Source organism: Spermophilus citellus (assembly GCF_964194105.1).
Source record: "Spermophilus citellus genome assembly, chromosome: 18".
In the NCBI taxonomy this organism is placed as follows: domain Eukaryota; kingdom Metazoa; phylum Chordata; class Mammalia; order Rodentia; family Sciuridae; genus Spermophilus; species Spermophilus citellus.
This window is the reverse complement of record NC_138200.1, coordinates 57,846,364-57,864,479: the sequence shown is the minus strand read 5'-3', so window position 1 is coordinate 57,864,479 and position 18,116 is coordinate 57,846,364. Positions and strand designations below refer to the sequence as shown.

At 49.5% G+C, this 18,116-nt stretch overlaps 2 protein-coding genes across 2 annotated transcripts in view; one reads left to right on the top strand and one right to left on the bottom strand.

Moving 5' to 3' along the window:
* Positions 1 to 5,855, top strand: part of GLG1 (golgi glycoprotein 1) — a 121,806-nt gene extending 115,951 nt beyond the window's left edge. The window contains exon 26 of the mRNA XM_081275015.1: positions 1,823 to 5,855. Coding sequence (XP_081131141.1) covers positions 1,823 to 1,990 — 168 coding nt within the window. The 3' untranslated portion in view covers positions 1,991 to 5,855. The remainder of the gene's footprint in view (positions 1 to 1,822) is intronic.
* A 2,672-nt stretch (positions 5,856 to 8,527) lies between these two features.
* LOC308637293 (tyrosine-protein phosphatase non-receptor type substrate 1-like) lies at positions 8,528 to 16,362 on the bottom strand (the record flags this gene model as incomplete). Its single annotated transcript, XM_081273611.1, has 5 exons — positions 8,528 to 8,874; positions 9,786 to 9,848; positions 10,190 to 10,483; positions 10,988 to 11,347; positions 16,275 to 16,362. The coding sequence occupies 5 exons, from the start codon at positions 16,360 to 16,362 to the stop codon at positions 8,573 to 8,575; spliced, it is 1,107 nt and encodes a 368-aa protein (XP_081129737.1). The 3' UTR covers positions 8,528 to 8,572.
* Positions 16,363 to 18,116: the final 1,754 nt, after the last annotated feature.

Genomic DNA, 18,116 nt, shown 5'->3' with positions numbered 1-18,116 from the left:
CTTTGGAAGAAAGTATTATGTGAGACCAGGGCTCAGCTGGCCTGGGACACAGAAGGATGAGATGAAGAGAGGCTTTGGGATGAATAGGGTACCCCAGTAGGGGGATCTGGAAGAGAAGAGAGCTCCCTCCAGAAGTACAGCTCAGTAAGAAGAGTGAAAGTGTTTCTCACATATATGTTGCTTTATAATTTACAAAATGTTTTGATGGCTGTTACTTCATATGAACCTCAGATTCCAATGAGGTAAGTAGAATGATTATTTTATCATTTTATGATGGAGGATACTGACTTCGGAGATTATGACTTGTCCAAACTGCCTCAGGTTTCTCAATCCATGCTTTTATATTGACCCACACTGGAGTAAACTTTCCTAGTGACCTTAGGTTGAGACAGTGACCACAGGATCTCCTCTCCTTCTTGACCAGTTTCCCCTGGTCACCCATCTGCTTAAAGGTCAAGATTGAACACGCTGGATGCAGTGGTACACCCCTGTAGTCCCAGATGCTCAGAAGCCTGAGGCAGCAAGATCCCTTGAGCCCAGGAATTTGAAGCCAGCCTGGGCCATGTAATGTAGTAGGACCCTGGTCTCAAAAAAAAAGGTCAAGGATAACAAGGCAGGAGTGAACCCGCAAAGAGAGCCTACATACCTGGTTGGAAGGGAAATGCCCGGGTGGGATCATGTTTGTCACAGCAGTCTATCTTCCTTTCATTCCTCCCAAGGGAAAAAAGTTATTGTGAAGCCCTCAGTTAGATAGAGCACCCACCATTCGGTCCATTTTTCCCTCACTGGCTTCTGCTCCTTTGAGCTGCTTCACATTGCCTCAGAGTGACTCACTGCTCGTTTGGCAAATGTGGGTGCTCAAATCTCATAAATCCTATGCCTCCCTGCTCTGTTCTGTGTACACGAGGTGAACATAGGAGCAGCACAGAGAGCCAGTTTGAGACTCAGAGAACATCTACGTGTACACAAGGAGAACCTTCTGGTCCTGATTGTGTTGTAGCAGGCTATCATAGAGTGCATTATTGAAAACAGTGGAAATGGAGGGTGAATAGTAGTGAAGCCAGGTGCACACCTGTAATCCTTGACTCTGGAGGCTGAGGCAGGAGGATCGCAAGCCTGAGGCCAGCCTGGGCAACTTAATGAGACCCTGTCTCAAAAGGGCTGGGGCTGTAACTCCACTCTGTGGTAGAGTGCCCCTGGGTTCAATCCTTGGTACCAAAAAAGGGTGCCCATGACTCGTGCTTGGTGAATACATGATGTCATCGTGTTGTTGTATCTTGTTTTTGATGTGGGCGATGCTTATTTTCTAATGGTGAGTAAAGTCAATATAGAGAAATAGCATATAACAAAATCTCAAGTTTTGTCTTTGTTTTCCAAAAGGGAGCAACATGATAAAGAGTAGAAATCAAAATATATAAGAATCCATAGCTTTGTGCAAGTCATATCTAACCCTGAGCCGCTGGGTTTTCATTTTTAATATAGGAGCTATGAGATTTGCTTGTAAAATACACAGAGCTCTTGCCCAGACTGACATGGACGAGTCCACAGTGCAAGAGGCTGGCTGTTAATGTACCAGCAGTGGAGGTCACTATGGAGAAACTGGGGGTGATCTCCTCTCTTTGTAACTTTATGTGTCTGAATTTTGTGCAGTGGATATATGTAGTTCTATGATAAGGGAAAAAAGTTCTATCTATGTGTTGATTTTTCTCTCCTTCCCTAAAAGAAAAGACATAAATTAAACTAGGAATTGTGGGAGCAAGTTAGACTTAGCACCATAGCCATCCAGCTCTGCCTCTAGGGTCACGCTCTTATCTCCTTCCAGGTGGCCCCAGCAGATGGCTTCTCTGATCTCGCCATGCAAGTGATGACCTCCCCATCGAAGAACTACATCCTCTCTGTGATCAGTGGGAGCATCTGTATATTGTTCCTGATTGGCCTGATGTGTGGACGGATCACCAAGCGAGTGACACGAGAGCTCAAGGACAGGTAGAGCCTCCTTGACCACCAAAGGAACTACCTGCCCAGTGCCCAGTCTGTACAGCCTCCTGTATAGTGTACCCTCACCTCGCCCTTCTAAGAGGTGGCACCATCACCCACGATAGAGCAGCAGCAGGTGCCCACTGCATTGTCCCGTCCAGACCTGGCTATGTCCACGGTATTCTCCTCCGCCGCTGTCTGCAGCATCAGCAACTGGCCGCTTTGGTGGTTGCCATTGTTGGCATACTTGGGTTTACCTGCCTGTAGACATGTCTCTGTACCAACAGGACTACCAACACTTCCAGAACCAACTCACCTGACCTGCAACTCAAAACACTTTTTTTAAAAAACCACCAAAAAAGGGGGGGGGGAATTTTTAAAGAAAGAAAAAAATGTACATAGTAACACATGTCCTCCACCAGTTTTGACTTGGACCACAGGGTTATTTCTTCCCTGTAACTGTGTCAGACAAAGGCAGGACTAGGAGGGGATGCATACCCCAGCACGCCATCACTGAGAGTCTGGCTCATCTCCCAGAAGCACCTTTGGGCTGGATCAGGGCAAAGACTTCACCAGGGACTGGAAAACCACTAACCAGCCTCTGTGGGGCCTGTGGCTTTTGCTGAAGCAGTGATACCTTCCAGCTCCCGCCCAAAATGAACTGCAACTAGTCAAGTCCCACATCTAGGGTGTTTCTGTGATCTCCTCACCCGGTGCAGTCAGCCATGAGCCTTGGGGAGGGCAGCTCTTCTGGGTCAGAAGTCCGTGAAGCAGGACAGTCCACTGATCTGCACTGGGAGGCTGGATTCTGAGTCTACACAGCAGGACTCCATCATCTTTCTTCTCCAGGATGGTGTGGACGATCACGTCTATGTTGGCCCTGCCAAGGGTACGGTCACTTCAGAAGTTCTCTTCTTCTCCAGGAGACAGTGACTGAGGAGAGGGGTATACTGGGGTAGGCAGCAGAGCAGGAAGGAAGAACAGAGGTCTGACTGACTTGGCTTTATTTTTCAGGCTACAATACAGGTCAGAGACAATGACCTATAAAGATTTAGCAAGGCCTCAGGATGTGACTGACCATCCAGCCTGACCTTTCTGCACGCTCCAGGTGAATTTCCCAGACAAGCTCCTCCGTGCCTCTGCGTGAAGGGGTGTGGAAAGTGATTACATTAAAAGATGGAGATTTTCTCCGTTCTTTTTTCTGTCCATTTGCTGTGTGTTCCCGCTATAGTAGGCACTGGCTAAATGTGGTCTTTTGGTGATTCATCAGCTTTCTGAAGCTTTATGGGAGCAACACTGCTGGCTGTTCTCCCTTGTTGCTCCAGCGTGGAGATGTAGGTGTGGAGCAGAGGAGGAGCCCAGGCGTCGAGGTTCAGCCAGGCTCTCCTTTGATTGAGCTTGGGGCCTGGCGTCACGGTGGCTGTGTAGGAGGGCAGCATGTACAGTAGGAGATATATTTATATAATATATATTTTATTAACCTGTTAGACGTCCACAAAGTATTATAAATCACGTGCCTAAAACTGTCCACATAGACCGAGGCCCCCTGGCATTGCCCATCCTCCTCCTGCCTCTCCTTCACACTGTTGAGTGCCGCGGTCCCTGAGTGACATTGTCTTCCCTGGAGTGTGTTCAGTGCAAGCCGTGTCAGTTTCGGATCAGTCGATCCAGATTACTCCTTGTCTCGCTGACTGACATAACATTGGAATACTGTGGTTTTTATCCTTTTCCTTTTCCCTGTTTGCTGCCTTTCCTGGAGGGAGTGGGTTCCAGAAGTCGCTGTAAGTTCCCTGCTTAGAGTAATACAAATCTTCAGGGAGTCTGCTGAGCTGCTTTGTCCAGTCCCTCAGTCCTCCTCTTAGTGTCTTCTGATTCTCAGCAGCTCTCCTGGGAGTCTTCAGTCTCGTGATTCTTGCGACACCTACTATGTAAGCAGCTGCCACCCCTACATGCTGCCGACAAAGCCGAGTTGGTCAGAGGGTCCCTCCCTCTCTAGGAACTGGGGCTTGATATCCAGAACTGGGACCATCCCATGGGAACGCAGGTCTCCAGTGCACGTCAGCGTGGTTTGCAGGACAGGGGTTAGTATTCGCCATTAGACTGGGGTGCGGAGTATCATTCCCATCCCTGCAGCTTCCTTCCCAATATATAAAAAACATCCTTGTGGTTCTAGTGCATCTCAGTATTCTTTGTGAACTGACAGAAAATCCCATTAATTGTCTGCAGCAGATTTGGAGGTCTGATGAGTTTGGTTCTTTAAATATTTGTTATTTTTAGAACTGTCCAGAATAAGGCCAGGTATGGTGGTAAATGCCCATAATCCCATGTACTAGAAGGCTGAGGTGGGAGGATCACAAGTTCAGGGGGCTAGCTGGAGCAGCTTATCAAGACCCCATCTCGAAAATGGAAAGGGCTGCAGTGTAGCTCAGTGATGGAGCTCTTGCCTAGCCTGTTTGAGTCCCTGAGTTCAGTCCCCAGTAGTGTTTAAAAAGAGAGAGAAAGAGTAACTCTGCTGGTGTCTTCAGCTGCTTGTTTCAAGGGAGTCTTCACCATCCTCCTTGGAGTGGTTTTCTGTGCCTGGCTCTTGAGAGTCCCATACCCAGTCTTGAGCAAGTTTTTCTAAGCCCAGGGAACCCAATGCCATCTGCATTGGCAGCCTACTCACCCACTCTGTACTTCATTTGGCCTAATAGCAAGTTGTAAGACACCCTGGGGTGCATCATGGGTATGAATCTAGTTGAAGCTAGTCAAGAGGAGGAACCCAGGCCCTACTACAGGAGCCGGCAATGAACTCTGGCCTTTCTCTCTTCTGATATAGAGCCCACAAACAAGCATGTAAAAAGCAGAATGTTTGGGACAAGGTTTCAGGCACTTGACAAATTACAGCAGCCAGGTCTCACTAGCATCTCACTCTTGGACACAGTGCTCCAGCCCTCTTGAGACTCCAGGACCCAGGTTCCTGGGCTAGAGGCACTGTGGTCGGGAGGTCAGAGATCTGGACAGAATGCCAAACAAGATCTGCACCTTCTAAGACTTTCTCCCACAGAAGGAGAGCTCCATGCCTGGGATACTTCTTTATCTTGGTGTGTCCCTGAACTTATCTGCTGCTGCTGCTGTCCCAAGGCTGGTCTGCTGGCAGGGAGCACTGACAGGGGAGCCATACCAAAGGCTTGGGTGCCCTCTGGGGAAAGCCCTCATTCCCTACACTCCCAGGAGACCCTCTGGTTCCCTGCTCTAGCCCCAGTTCTGTGGATCCAGTTGATTTGTCTGAGCCAGTGCTAGTGTGTCCTTAGAACTGGGGGACTTGAGGGCTGTGGAGGAGCTAATGTTTATGAGCTGGTGCTGCTGGGAACTTGCTGCAGCACCCTGGTGGTCTCATCTTAGGCTTACTCTCCTGTGCGGCCCAGCAGGCTGGAGGACATGGGGAAGAGACTGCTTTCCTAGGAGATGTGGCAGAAAGAGATTAAAATTCCATGTCTTCCTGCTTCCCGGGGTCAACTGATAGAAGAATCCAACGGCAAGGATGCTGACATTTATATTTTATTAGACAGATTGGTAAGGAAATTATGTGGCTAATGTCCCTCAACCTTCACAAGAGAATATTCACTCTTGTACGTCATTGTGACTTCTGGAACTATCCCCATCCTCTCCACCTTCAGGATAATAATACCACTTCTGTCCAAACGATCTCCCTAGTATGAGTCATGGGGGCACTTCCTGGGTCTCCTTTCCTAGCTGGTCTTAAGTCCCTCCAAGAAAAGACCTTCCCCTGCCCCATCACAAAACAAGCCTTCTCCACATGTGATGGATCTCAGTATCTCAGTAAGAGGATGAGAAAAGCTAGCTGGACTGGAGCCTTCAGAAGTCATCCATTCCAGCCTGGCACCAGTACCCCCAAATTGTGATCATAAAATCAAAAGAAGAATGTGGCTTTTTAATTTTGTGTATTTTGAAATGTTAACTTATACTTTAGCTTCTTAGGAGTTTTACAGAACTCAACTCCATGCCCTTCAATTGCTCACTATTTGAGCACACCGAAGTAGTTTTACAATGTACAACGCCCTAGTGTCCTTAGTTCTGTTGGGGATTCACGTTACTTCTCTCCTGTCACCTCTCCATCACTTGGCTTTGATTCCCAACGGTACTTTGACAGGATCTTGTGCCTGGCCTTCCCCCTATCCATTTGTGTTTGATTTGCCATCCATCTAACTACACTCCCCCTTTGTCCCTCTACCAAAGAGGACCAGGCTACCTGTAAGGGCAGTCAGGTTTGAAGACGAGTCCCCCCTTCCTACCCAGACCTCATACAACATGTGAATCTTAAACCCAGACTGCACTTCAGGCTCACATTCTTCCCAAGCCATCCAGTGAGTCTGATGTGGGGACCTATGGACTGTTTTGTTACCTGGAGCACAAAGATGGATCAGTCAGCAGATTGGTGGTGATGAGGTCCTGATGGGGGTCTCCTCTTCCCTCCTCTCCCCTGCAACCCACCAGGACACTAGGCCCTGCACAGTGGAGAGATCTTCCCAGGCAAGGAAGTGGTGTGGACAGTGCCTGTGTTGTGTTTGCCTTCCCCGCAGCGTAGAGCTGACATCTGGACCTCCCTCTGCCGGGCAACAGGTGGTTAGAACAGGTGCCCAGATCACACTAGTGCACTGGGCAGCAAGCTTCCCAAGTGGCTGCCTCCAGCTCAAAGCCCCCAGCTCAGTCCTGGCAGGACAGGCTGCACGGCAGTCCTGTGTGAAATCTTAGGCCTCTTGACCTTTTTTTTTTTTTTTTCCTTGAAAGAAAAGTACAATTAACAAGCCTCTTTTGTAAATGGGTTTCCTTTCTATGTATAAAATCCCGGCAGTTCCTTGTTTTTACATGTTCATGCTGTGTAATTTTGAGATGTTACTGAGATTCTGAACATAGTGTGCATTTTTTTCTGTACAGATGAAACAGGAGAATTTAATAAAGAGTTTGCAGGTTTGTACTTGTTAAATCTTCTCTGTGGTGACTGGGAGAAATCTCCAAGTGTTCAGAGGTGTCAGCAATGACTGAATTGCCAGTGAGGTCCTCAGGTCACAGCTGAGGGCCCACCAGAGTAGGACTGCAAGATGTTCGAAGAGAAGGGACCTCTGTTCCTGTTCTCTCTATGCCAAGACAGGGCTGAGAGTCACATCTGGAGTTTTCAGGCTGATGAGTGCAAAATTACCCATTCCCATGACGTGATTAAGGCCTTGTCCTGGGGCACAGCCCTGGAACCTCTCCTTGAGGTGCTTCACATAGATGGCTGGTCCTGCAAGTGGTGCCTGGGCTCAGCTCTGCCACTGACTGCCCCTTCTGCTCAGTCCTGTCCCTACCCAAAGCCCCGCCCTATGTCCTGGCCTTCCCTGGATGCCCTTCCTGGGCATTTCCTTCTATTCCACTCACAGCAAAGCTGATTTGCATCTGGGTGTTAAAAGTTAAAAGCTTAGGGATCCCTCTCTTGGGCCCCCCTTCCCCTTTAGAAGCATTGCTTTCTCTCTATTACTCTGATAAATCCTGTTACTTTGCTGGGGGGCAGTGTGGTGGAGGGGGCTTAATGGCACACACTTATAATCCCAGGGACTCTGGAGGATCTCCAGTTCAAAGCCAGCCTCAGCAATTTAGCAAAATCCTGTCTCAAAAAGGGCTGAGGATGTAACTCAGTGGTTAGGCACACTTGGGTTCAATCCCTAGTAACATCAAAAAGGAAAAAAATTGCTGGGGATTTAGCTCAGTTGGTAGAGTGCTTGCCTCGCATGCACAAAGCCCTGTGTTCAATCCCCAGCATTAAAATTAAAAAAAAATAAATAAATAAAAGTTACTAGCATAAGGAATGTGCCAGGTGGCAGGAAGTTTTGAAGTAGTTATGTCATACGGTGATTCAAGATTCAATTGGTGGGCTATGCAGGGAGAGAGGAAGTGTTGACCTGGGACCTGGGCTCCTCAGAACTCCTCCCACCCATATAGGGTGTCACTTAGGAGTTGGTGGGTCAGGGCATGAAGTTGAGGCCAGGGGAAGGTGAAGCGTTGAAGAGTAGAGAGTGAGATTTTGGGAACTTCTGAGTCCTAGCTACAAACACTCTTGTCTAGGGCCTTGGGCAGCCATCATCTGATGTGTGGAGTCTGGTCACAGAGGCCCTGAGTGGCTTCAGTGGAACTTAGGAAGTGGCTGAGTCCAGGCTGGAGCTCAGGAGCCATTTGGCATTTGTCCTCAAAGGGGGTTACAATTTAAAAGGGCTTTAGCCAAAAGCCTGGTGGGGACTTAGGCCATGTGACTCTCACTTGATGGGGGGTGGGGCCTCTTCCAGCTGCCAGTGTCCAAACACTTCACCTCTGACCAATTGGACACCTTTGCACTTGAATGACCCAAGGGAGACCCCAGCCACCTATCTGGGGCCGTGGGGTCTGGGTCCTGAGACTCCTCCGACTGTCCTCCCCAAGTACTGCTGCCCTGGTCAGGATCCCACCTCCCTTGCCCAACACAGCACAGCACAGCCATGTTTGCTCAGAGACTCTATTTGTGGAGAAACTTGGGCAACCAGGAGGAGGAAAGAGGGAGCAGAGGAGAAAGGAGGGGCGGGGACTAGGAGGAAGCTGGCTGAATGCTGGTGGAGGCTGGAGCGCAGGCAGCCTTCGTGAGGTCTTGCAGGTCGCTGGAGCTTGGTGCTTCATCCTCCGGGGCCCTGGCAGGACTGTGCCCCCTGCCTTCCTGAGGCCTGGAATCCCCGGGGACTGCTTGAGCCTCCTGGGTGGGAGACACCTGCAGGTGGCCCAGGCAGCAGCGATTCCTCCAGAGAACCACCAGGATCAGGCTATAAAGGGGAGTGGCACCCAGCAGCCCCAGGTAGCAGTAGGTGACGGCAGCCAGCGTGTGCTCCAGCTCTGCTGTGGAGACAGAGGGAGGGGCTGCCAAGCCTCTGAAGTGTGTCCTCACTGTCCCTGCCCTGGTGCCTTCCAGAGAGCTTTCTCTCTGGCTCCTTTCATCCTTGGAAGTGTTTATATTCCCGCCCTCTGTGTTCTTGGGTTCTGCATCTAAGGAGTGAAAATCCTCTGGGGTGGCACAGGGGGTTGTGACTGTACTGAACACCTCTACTATTTTTTTTCTGTCATTATTCTCTAAACAATACAGTATAGCAACTATTTGCATAATATTTACATTGTATTTAGTATAAGTAATCTGGGGTGGTTTCAAGTATACAGAAGTATAGGTTATATACAAATGCCACCCCTTTTCTATAAGGGACTTACGTGTCTGTGGATGTTGGTATCTGCCAGGGTTTTGTTCTAGAATATCCCACCCCTGCAGATACAAAGGGATGCCTGCATTTCCCTTTTCACAGATGGGACAGCAAGGCTTCCATTCTGCCAAGACAAGTGGTCGCTTTTTGGCCACTTGGAAGCCTCAGTACTGGGTGTATGGGGCAGTGGGTGCATCTGAGGCCCAGAGAAGGTGAAGGACTCACCCAGGGGGCCAGGCATGTTGGGGAAGAATCTGGAGGAGCCCAGTTGCTCTTCCCTAGCTGTCCACTTCAGGGCTCGGCTCCAGCTCCCTCTGGCAGGAGGCTTCTCCCCCTCCCCGTCCCTGCCCAGATGCTGTGGTCCTAACAGGACTCTCAGCGCATCTTTTCTGCACTGTAACCTTGGCTCAGCGTCTGACCGGGGCTTCCAGACTCCCTCACAGGATGTTTGCCCTGGGAAACACTCAGTCCTCTGCCAACTGAGTGAACCTATTTGACATGGTGGGTGGAAGTCAAAAGGCATGACTTCACCACAGGTCAGCCTCTAGGGGTCCATACCAAGAGGGATGTCTCCACTGCTCTCATGAGTCTCATTCCAGTTCGGGTCCAGCTCTTTGCACCCTGCAACAGAACACATAGCCTTCAAATAACTTGAAATAGGCATTCACCACCAGAGAACAGAGTTCTGGAGGGATAGTAGCTAGTGGCAACTGTCCTCATAGGCAACTGTCCCTAACTTCATTGAAGAGGCCTCAAAGGCCAGGTCCTTTAGGCACCGGGCCAAGCAGGACATGCTTTGCCACACACAGTAGGGCCTGTCTGGTCCGTCTGGTATTTGGGGTCTCTGTGATGTTCCTAAGATGGAGATTCACAAAGGAAGATGGAATACAGCAGGTTTAGGGTGTATGGGGCCTGAGAGGCTGGGGGAGGCAGATGCGCACAGCCCCTGGACCCCTACTCACCTGGGCCGCCAGGCAAGTACAGTGTGGCCTCAATGGTCCCGCTCTGGTGCAGGCCTTGGCAGCTCATGGTCGTCCCTGCAGCCTCCCGAGGCAGCTGCAGCCAGCTGACCAGGGGTCCCCCAGGCCTCCCTGTGAACTCGTCCTCCTCCAGGTGTTGGCCTCTCAGTACCCAGGAGATCCTCAGAGGGGCTGAGTGCTGTCCTAAGGCCACACACAGTGCGACAGAGGGAGGGCCGGAGGCTGGGACGAACAGGCTCAGCACTGGTGGTGGGAGAGCAGGAGCCTGCACCTCCGCTGTGGGGAGTGACAGAGGGTGTCCCCTAATGCCACCAGCCTCCTTCAGACCACGGCCCTGCACGCCCTTCCTTCCTGGGGCCTGGAGAGTCCTCCTTCCTTTCTGCTTTCCCCAGCCTTCCTCCCAGCTCCCAGCAACTGCCTTCCTTTCCTGGGATCTGCTTGGTCCCCCAGCCAGCCTCCACCCTGTGCAGCAGAATATGAGCTCAGAGCTGGTCTCTGCCACATGCACCTTCCCTCCTGGGCCTCCAGCAACCCTGCTGCAGGGCAGGGGAGGGATGACGTACTGCTCTCCAGTCGCCTTCCCCCCCCAACCCAGCGGTCAGGGGCTGCGGTGTGTGTCCGTCTCCCTCAGCAGCAGTCCACTCTCCGCAGTCTTTCTCTCCTTCCCTCCACCCCTGCAGCCAAGGGTCCCCCCATACGGTTCTGTGGCTTTCTTCCCAAGGCCCCTGCTACCCTACTGTAGCCCTACACACTAGGGGATCCAGGGCCTCTGGGACTCACCCTGATAGAACAGACGCGTCCCCTCTCCAAAGAGATACAGGCCTGAGAACCACATGGCACAGTAGTAGATGCCCTCGTCAGCAGGGCTGGCATTGCCCACGGTGAGGCGTGCAGTATTCTGGGCCAGATCCATTTCTGCCAGGAAGCGGGGATTCACACCCAAGCCGTAGGTCGGGGGAGCCCCTTGTCGCTGACTCAGTAGGAAGGTTGGACCATGACCCTGCAGCTGCTGGTACCAGGACAAGACGTGGGCCGCAATGGGAATGTCCTGCACCACACACAAGATCTGCGGGTTGCCTTGCCCACTCAGCACAGAAGGCTGAGGCTGGGACAGCGAGGGCAGGCGGGCCTCTATGGCACCTAAGAGGCAGAGGGACAGTCACCCACTGGACACAACTCCAGGATCATGTATTAGGTGCTCAGCTTAGGGTGAGCATGTGGGAAACACCAGAAGATACAAGGACCACTACAGTTCTGTAAGGAAAAGATAAACCTCCGTAGGGAAATAAGCAAAGAGTCATGAGTAAGCAATAGTCAAGGCAACAGCAGATTCACTCACGAAATACTGCTGCCTCGCATGCGCCAGACTCTGTTTTTGGCATTTGGGTTATAATAGAGACCAAGAGACGAAAGTTCTGCTACTGGGAAACTTTTTTGTTTTTACTTTTGTTATCAGGAATTGAACTCAGGGGCACTCATCCACTGAGCCACATCCCCAGTAGCCCTTTGTGTGTGTGTGTGTGTGTGTGTGTGTGTGTGTGTATTTTATTTAGAGACAGGGTCTCGATGAGTTGCTTAGAACCTAAGTTGCTGAGACTGGCTTTGCACTTACAATCATCCTGCCTCAGCCTCCCCAGTCGCTGGGATTATTGTCAAGGGAACCACACCTGGCTAGAGGACTATTTTTGATAACAAACATATGAGTGGCATTTCTCCATCTACAAACACTTCCTTTGTCCCAGGGATGCCCTGCAAACTGAACCAAAATCTGTGAAAATATCTATCAGTTATGCTCTTCACCGTGGTACGAAACAGTGCACCTCTTGTCTATTAGGTATGTTCAAGAAGCAGCAGCCTAGTTGAATGGGAAGAACACAGGCTTCAAAGCTAGAGGTCTGGAGTTTGAACTGTGTCACGGATTGCTGTGCGATGTTGGGAGATTCTAAGATGAAGATCTTAGAGCCTCTGTTTCCCATTAGTTGGAGGGGAAAAAATAGCACATATTAGTATATAGCAGATTTATAATAATATCAGTAATTATTATGAAGAGTAAATGAAAAAAATGAATATGGGCCCGGCACAGTGGCACATGCCTGTAATCCCAGCTACCTGGGAGACTGAGGTAGGAGGATTCAAGTTCCAGGCCAGCCTCAGCAATTCAGCAAGATCCTAAGCAACTTAGCAAGATTCTATCTGGGTGGGGGGGGGGGCAGGGAGTGGGGGTGGAAGTGCTGAGGGTGTAGCTTAATGGTTAATGGTGCTCTTAGGTTCAATTCCCAGTACCCCCCCCCAAAAAAAAAATGCATGTAAAGTGATTGGTCCAGCACCTGGCACATCGTTTGTACAAATCTTACACATACGTTAAGTCTTGAGCTCTAGGCAGAGATTTAAGAGATATGCCCTAATGAAAACAAACTTAAAGACTAGTTGAGAAAAACCAAAACATGAAGCAGCAGCAAGCAATGCTAGGCAGTGTGTAATTAGGCACCTGATGATTTGGTACACATAGGATCGTGTGAATATTCTAGGACACTAATTACAGATTAATCTTGTAAGTTACTAGTAGAGCAGAATCCTCCTTTCGCTCTTTCCTCTTGCTGCTTGACTAGGAGCGACCCATTTCATCTTGCTGGGCCTTAATTTTCCCATCAGTAAATTGAAAGAGTTGAACACCCAGTGCGCCAGCCCCCAAATTTCACGTTTCTAGTTTTAAAAGATGTAAAGAAATATTGGAGAAGGTAGGATTCGGAAAGGAGATAGATATGGTGAGTCCAGTAGGAGAAGGTAGGATTCGGAAAGGAGATAGATATGGTGAGTCTGTCCTGCTCCTGTCCATGGCCCAGACGTGGACAGGAACAGGACATGCTTTTTAGAAAATGAAGAGCCAAGAGATCAAGTGCTGGTTCACAAGAGCATGTGTTCCCACCGAAAACACCGGAGAGGCGGAGTACTTTGTTAGCTGGGTGGTGGGTATTTTCATTGTTATTCTTTTTTTTTTTTAAAGAGAGAATTTTTTAATATTTACTTTTTAGTTTTCGGCAGACACAACATCTTTATTTGTATGTGGTGCTGAGGTTCGAACCCAGGGCCGCGCACGTGCCAGGCGAGTGCGCTACCGCTTGAGCCACATCCCCAGCCCTCATTGTTATTCTTTTATGTATGCTTTTTGTGTGCTGAAAATAAAATACAAAAAGGAAACTAATGGAAAGAGAGAGAGAGGGGGAGGGAGGAAAGCAGAGATGTTGGTGAATATTGTAGAATTTCGTTGAAAGCCTTGGATAGCTAGGCCCAGACTAGAGGCACCTGAGAGGTGGATACAATACAGTCAAAATCTCAGTCCACAGACTTCCAACTAGTACAAGTAGAAGGGCTTAGAGAACCAGAAAATCACCATCCACCAAGCGTAATCCCAGGCAGGAAAACTGGAAGTTCAAGCCAGCCTCAAAAACTTAGAGATGCCCTAAGCAACTCAGTGAGACCCTGTCTCTAAATCAAATATAAAATAGGGCTGGGGATGTGGCTCAGCGTTAAGTGCCCCTGAGCTCAATCCCTGGAAGGGAGGAAGGAAGGGAGGAAAGAAGGGAGGAAGGGAGGAAAGAAGGGAGGGAGGGAGGAAAAAGAAAATTGCCATTTGACAACAACCACAGTAAATTGTCTCTGCCAGACTCATCAGTGAACAATAAAACTAGTGGGTGAGAGTTCAGGGGTTTTGGTTTTGTTCACTTTATTGTGTATTGAGCATGGGAATATTCACATATTCTCAGGGTGCTTGGGGACAAATTACTCGTTAATTATAAAGAGGGTAAAAATAGTAATTTACACTAGAGAACAACCCGGTGGACGCTGAGATCATCAGCAATGGGACAGAAGGCACCACATGTCCTGCTGCAGTGCACCCAGGACACAACGTCCTTCCGAGGTACTCTTGTCAGAAATGCAGAGTTGGAATCTAATCAAGAGAAAGCGACAACCCAGAATGAGGCACAGGCTACCTGTCATGCAAGCAGAGGCAAAGGGCTGCTCTGGAGTAGAGACTAAGGAGCCATGAGAACTGAAAGCAGTGCGGGATTCTGGATTGGGTCCCTGCACCAGAACATTTTGCTCTAAATAATACTGGTGAGATTGGGGCTGGGATTGTGGCTTAGCAGTAGAGCACTCGCCTCTCACGAGTGAGACCCTGGGTTTGATCCTCAGTACCACATAAAAATAAATAAACAAAATAAAGATATTGTGCCCATGTATAACTAAAAAAAATTTTTTAAATAATAATAATATTGGTGAGACAACCAGTATAACTTGAGTAGGATCCATAGTTGTCATCATATTTTATCAAGGTCAATTTTCTGATTTTGATTGTTGTACTGTATTATATAAGGAGATTCCTTATTTTTAGGAAATACCAACCGACAGCTTTAGGGGTAAAGGATATCATGTCTAGCTGGATTTGGTGGCACACACCTATTATCCCAGCTACTCAGGAGGCTAAGACAAGAGGATCACAAGTTCAAAGCCAGCCTCAGCAATTTAGCGAGGCCCTAAGCAACTTAGTGAAAGAGACCCTATCTCAAAATTAAAAAATAAAAGGGACTAGGGGTGTGGCTCAGTGGTTAAGCGCCCTTGGGTTCAATCCCTGGTACCAAAAAAAAAAAAAAAAAATCAACAAACCGACAGAAAAATGTGTAAAAGACTTGAGCTGATCCTTCACAAAAGAGGAAATCCATAAGATCAATAAACATGACAAGGTGCCCAATCTCAATCAGAAAAGCAAGGAGCGGCAGCATCCTCCCCTGAATGGCTAAGGAAAAAACAGCAGGTAATCTTTCATCTTGGCAGATGCTTGGAGGGACTGAACTCTCCTACATGCTTGTGACCCCTTGCTCCACATTCCACAACCTGGGAGTGAGTGTGTGAAACCACTGATTGGCACTGGGTGGGGATAGGAGTGCGGGAGGTCACATGCCTTGTAAAGGATACTCATTTTTTAAAATTTTTTCTTCTTATTTTATTTTTGAGTTGTAGTTGGACACAATATCTTTATTTTTTTATTTTTATGTGATGCTGAGGATCGAACCCAAGGCCTTGCACGTGCTAGGCGAGCGCTCTGCCACTGAGCCACAACCCCAGCCCCAGGATACTCATTTTGATGTCATATTACAATCAAACAAAAATTGAAGGTTTTACATTTTGGAAAAAAAGCAAGCCTTTGTCTCCCACCACATCCGAACACCAAGACCTAGTCTGTGCCTAATAGTCTCGACCTTTCCGCAGCACTTAACTCTGACCACTTCCTTCTTTAGTCTCCTGTCCTCAACTCGCTGGGCTAGTCCTGTTCCCTGCACTCCCACGGTCCCAGCAGCCCCGGGAGCCTCTCGTCCTTGGTATCCCTCACCCTCTTGTAGAAGCCGCCCAGGCTAGCTCTTTGTCTGGGCATGGGTCAGTTGCTCTCTGGTCTCATTTCCACAAATTACAGTGAGGAACAGGCCCCCTGCCCCTGTTCCCCACTGTGGAGAGAGTATGACATCTCCCAGTGCCCTCTCCACCACCCTCCTCCTCTCCCCACCCACACCTGCCCAGCCCAGGTCTGCCTGTGCCTGCTCCACCCCTGCTCTCCATCCCAGCAGACCCTGCTCACTCCAGTGTGGTACCCCTCCTGACACAACCCCCCAAATGTCCTAGGATCCAATGGGATTGATGTCACCTGTTTCTATTATACCTGTGCCCTACCTAGGACAGCATTGTTTAGGTGATCCCACCACCACCTCCTCTGCCTTCCAAAACACAGCCTCTCTGGCTCTGGTTCGAGGGGCTCTTCCTGCCCTTCAGCTTGCCCTTGTCAGTGCCCTCCCACCCTCAGGTCCTGGGTTCTCCACTGGGAGGCAAGCGAGGGACCCACAAGCTCCCACAGTAGAGGATCCCCAGCCTGTGGCTTCTGTTCCTGACCCCAGCCTAAGAGGCCCCCAATGGACTCCTTCACAGGAATCCATCTCTTACCACCCTACCCCCATAAAAAAGGAGAGAGAGAGAGAGAGAGAGGATCAGGATCTCGTCGGGGGAGGGAGGACCTCACCTGAGGTGAACAGCATCAAGAGCAGCAGGGCCACTCCAGGCCTGGACGCGGCCCCCCTCAGAAGTCTTAGTTGGATTATCATGTCCATGTCAGCCAAGGACGCAGAGTGCAGCCCTTCTGCGGCTTCAGAACCAAGGCTTGGTGTCTACTTCCTCCCTAGTGTGGAGGGCGGGCGCAGACACAGGTGCAGGGCAATTGTGGGCCAACATCCGGGGCTGTATTGGAAAGCCCCTGGGTCTGGGGGCCGGAGGGAGTAACATTGGGGTAAACCCAGAGCATTGCTTCAGGTGCAAAGAAAGAAACACAACAGCAGCCCACTCCGAGGAGGCGATTTATTGGCCCCCCAAACCACCAAGTCCTAGGGCGGTCCTCGGCTGCATCCATGGCTTTGAGAGTGATGTCAGAAACCCACCTGTCCTGTTCTCTGCTCTGCCGCCTGTTTCATTTGACCCTTAGCGGGATCTCTCCAGATGGCGGAGACACCTACCTGGCACCCACTGGTGAGCCACCCCAGCTCAAGGAGGATCTCTTTCCTGTTATTGAGAGCTAAGTGCTGACGCTGATGTATCCTGGGTCACCCATTTGCCAAACCAATCACTGTGGTCAGGAGGCTGACCAGGCACGGATCATCTGGAAGCCAGGGCCGGGGGCAGAGGGGTGTCAGTTGATCCTTGTGGACCTCATTTGCCATCTGGCAGATCCCAGTTGAAACCTGGGTTGCACTTGCCAAAAGGAGAGAGAATGGACCAAGGCCAGGCTTCTACTTATCCAAAGGGACAAATATGGGCAGGAGAAGGGAGGATTCCCCCTGCCCGAGCTGCAGGAGGGTCTGCAGGAGGTACTGGCCCCTCCCTGCCTCTTCAGCCTTGACCTCCAGGCTCCACCACACATGGCCTCTCCATGTGACTCTCTAGTGGGAACCTCTGCTTCCTATAGGCCCCAAGGAGGCCTCGGCCACCCAAGACCTGGAACCCCCTTTCCTCCCAGGACCCAAGACTTTGTGGCTCAGTTTTTAATATTTAATTACAAATTAAATATTTTTAATTATTTATTAAAAATAGCAATAATAAATAATTTGACCACCTCTTACCTTCCTCTCAGTGTTGAGTGGGCCCCATGACCTTGAGGTAAAGCGCTCAGCACACAGCACCCTAGTGTGGCAAACCCTGGGAGAAGGAGATATTTCCCAAGATGGCCCCCACAACGTACCCCGTCCCCTGGGCTCTGCTTTCTTTTCCATCCTCGTATTGGTCATTTCTTTCTATTGAGATATAATTGACACAGTAAGTTGCATATATTTAAAGAACGCAACTAAACGGGCTCAGTGGTATAGTGCTTGCCCAGCATGTACGAGGCCCATTACCTTGAAAAAAAAAGAAAACCATGCGATTAGATAAATGTGGACATATGTCTACACCTGTGAAATATCACAACCAAGATATTGAACATACCTGTCACCCCAACAGTTCTCTGGTTCCTTTTTGCCATCCTTCCCTTCCCCTCCAGCCACCGTCCTATGGACCATCCCTATAGGCTAGTTTGCATTTTCTAGCCTTTTGTAGAAATTGAGTAACACCGGATGTACACTTGTTTGTCTTCTTTCACTCCACCTAATAATCTTGAGAGCAGCCCATGTTGTTGTGGGTGTCTACAGTTAATTCATCTTTATTGCTGAGTTGCATTTCCCTGTATGGCCACATTACGGTCTCCTTTTCCAGTCAGCTGGACATTTAGGTTGCCTCTATTTTTCTGTAGTTCAAATTACATTTTTCCTGGAAAAATACCTTGGAACTGTGAGGCTGGGTCATGTGGATGTTTAACGTCCAAAGAAACTGCCAAACC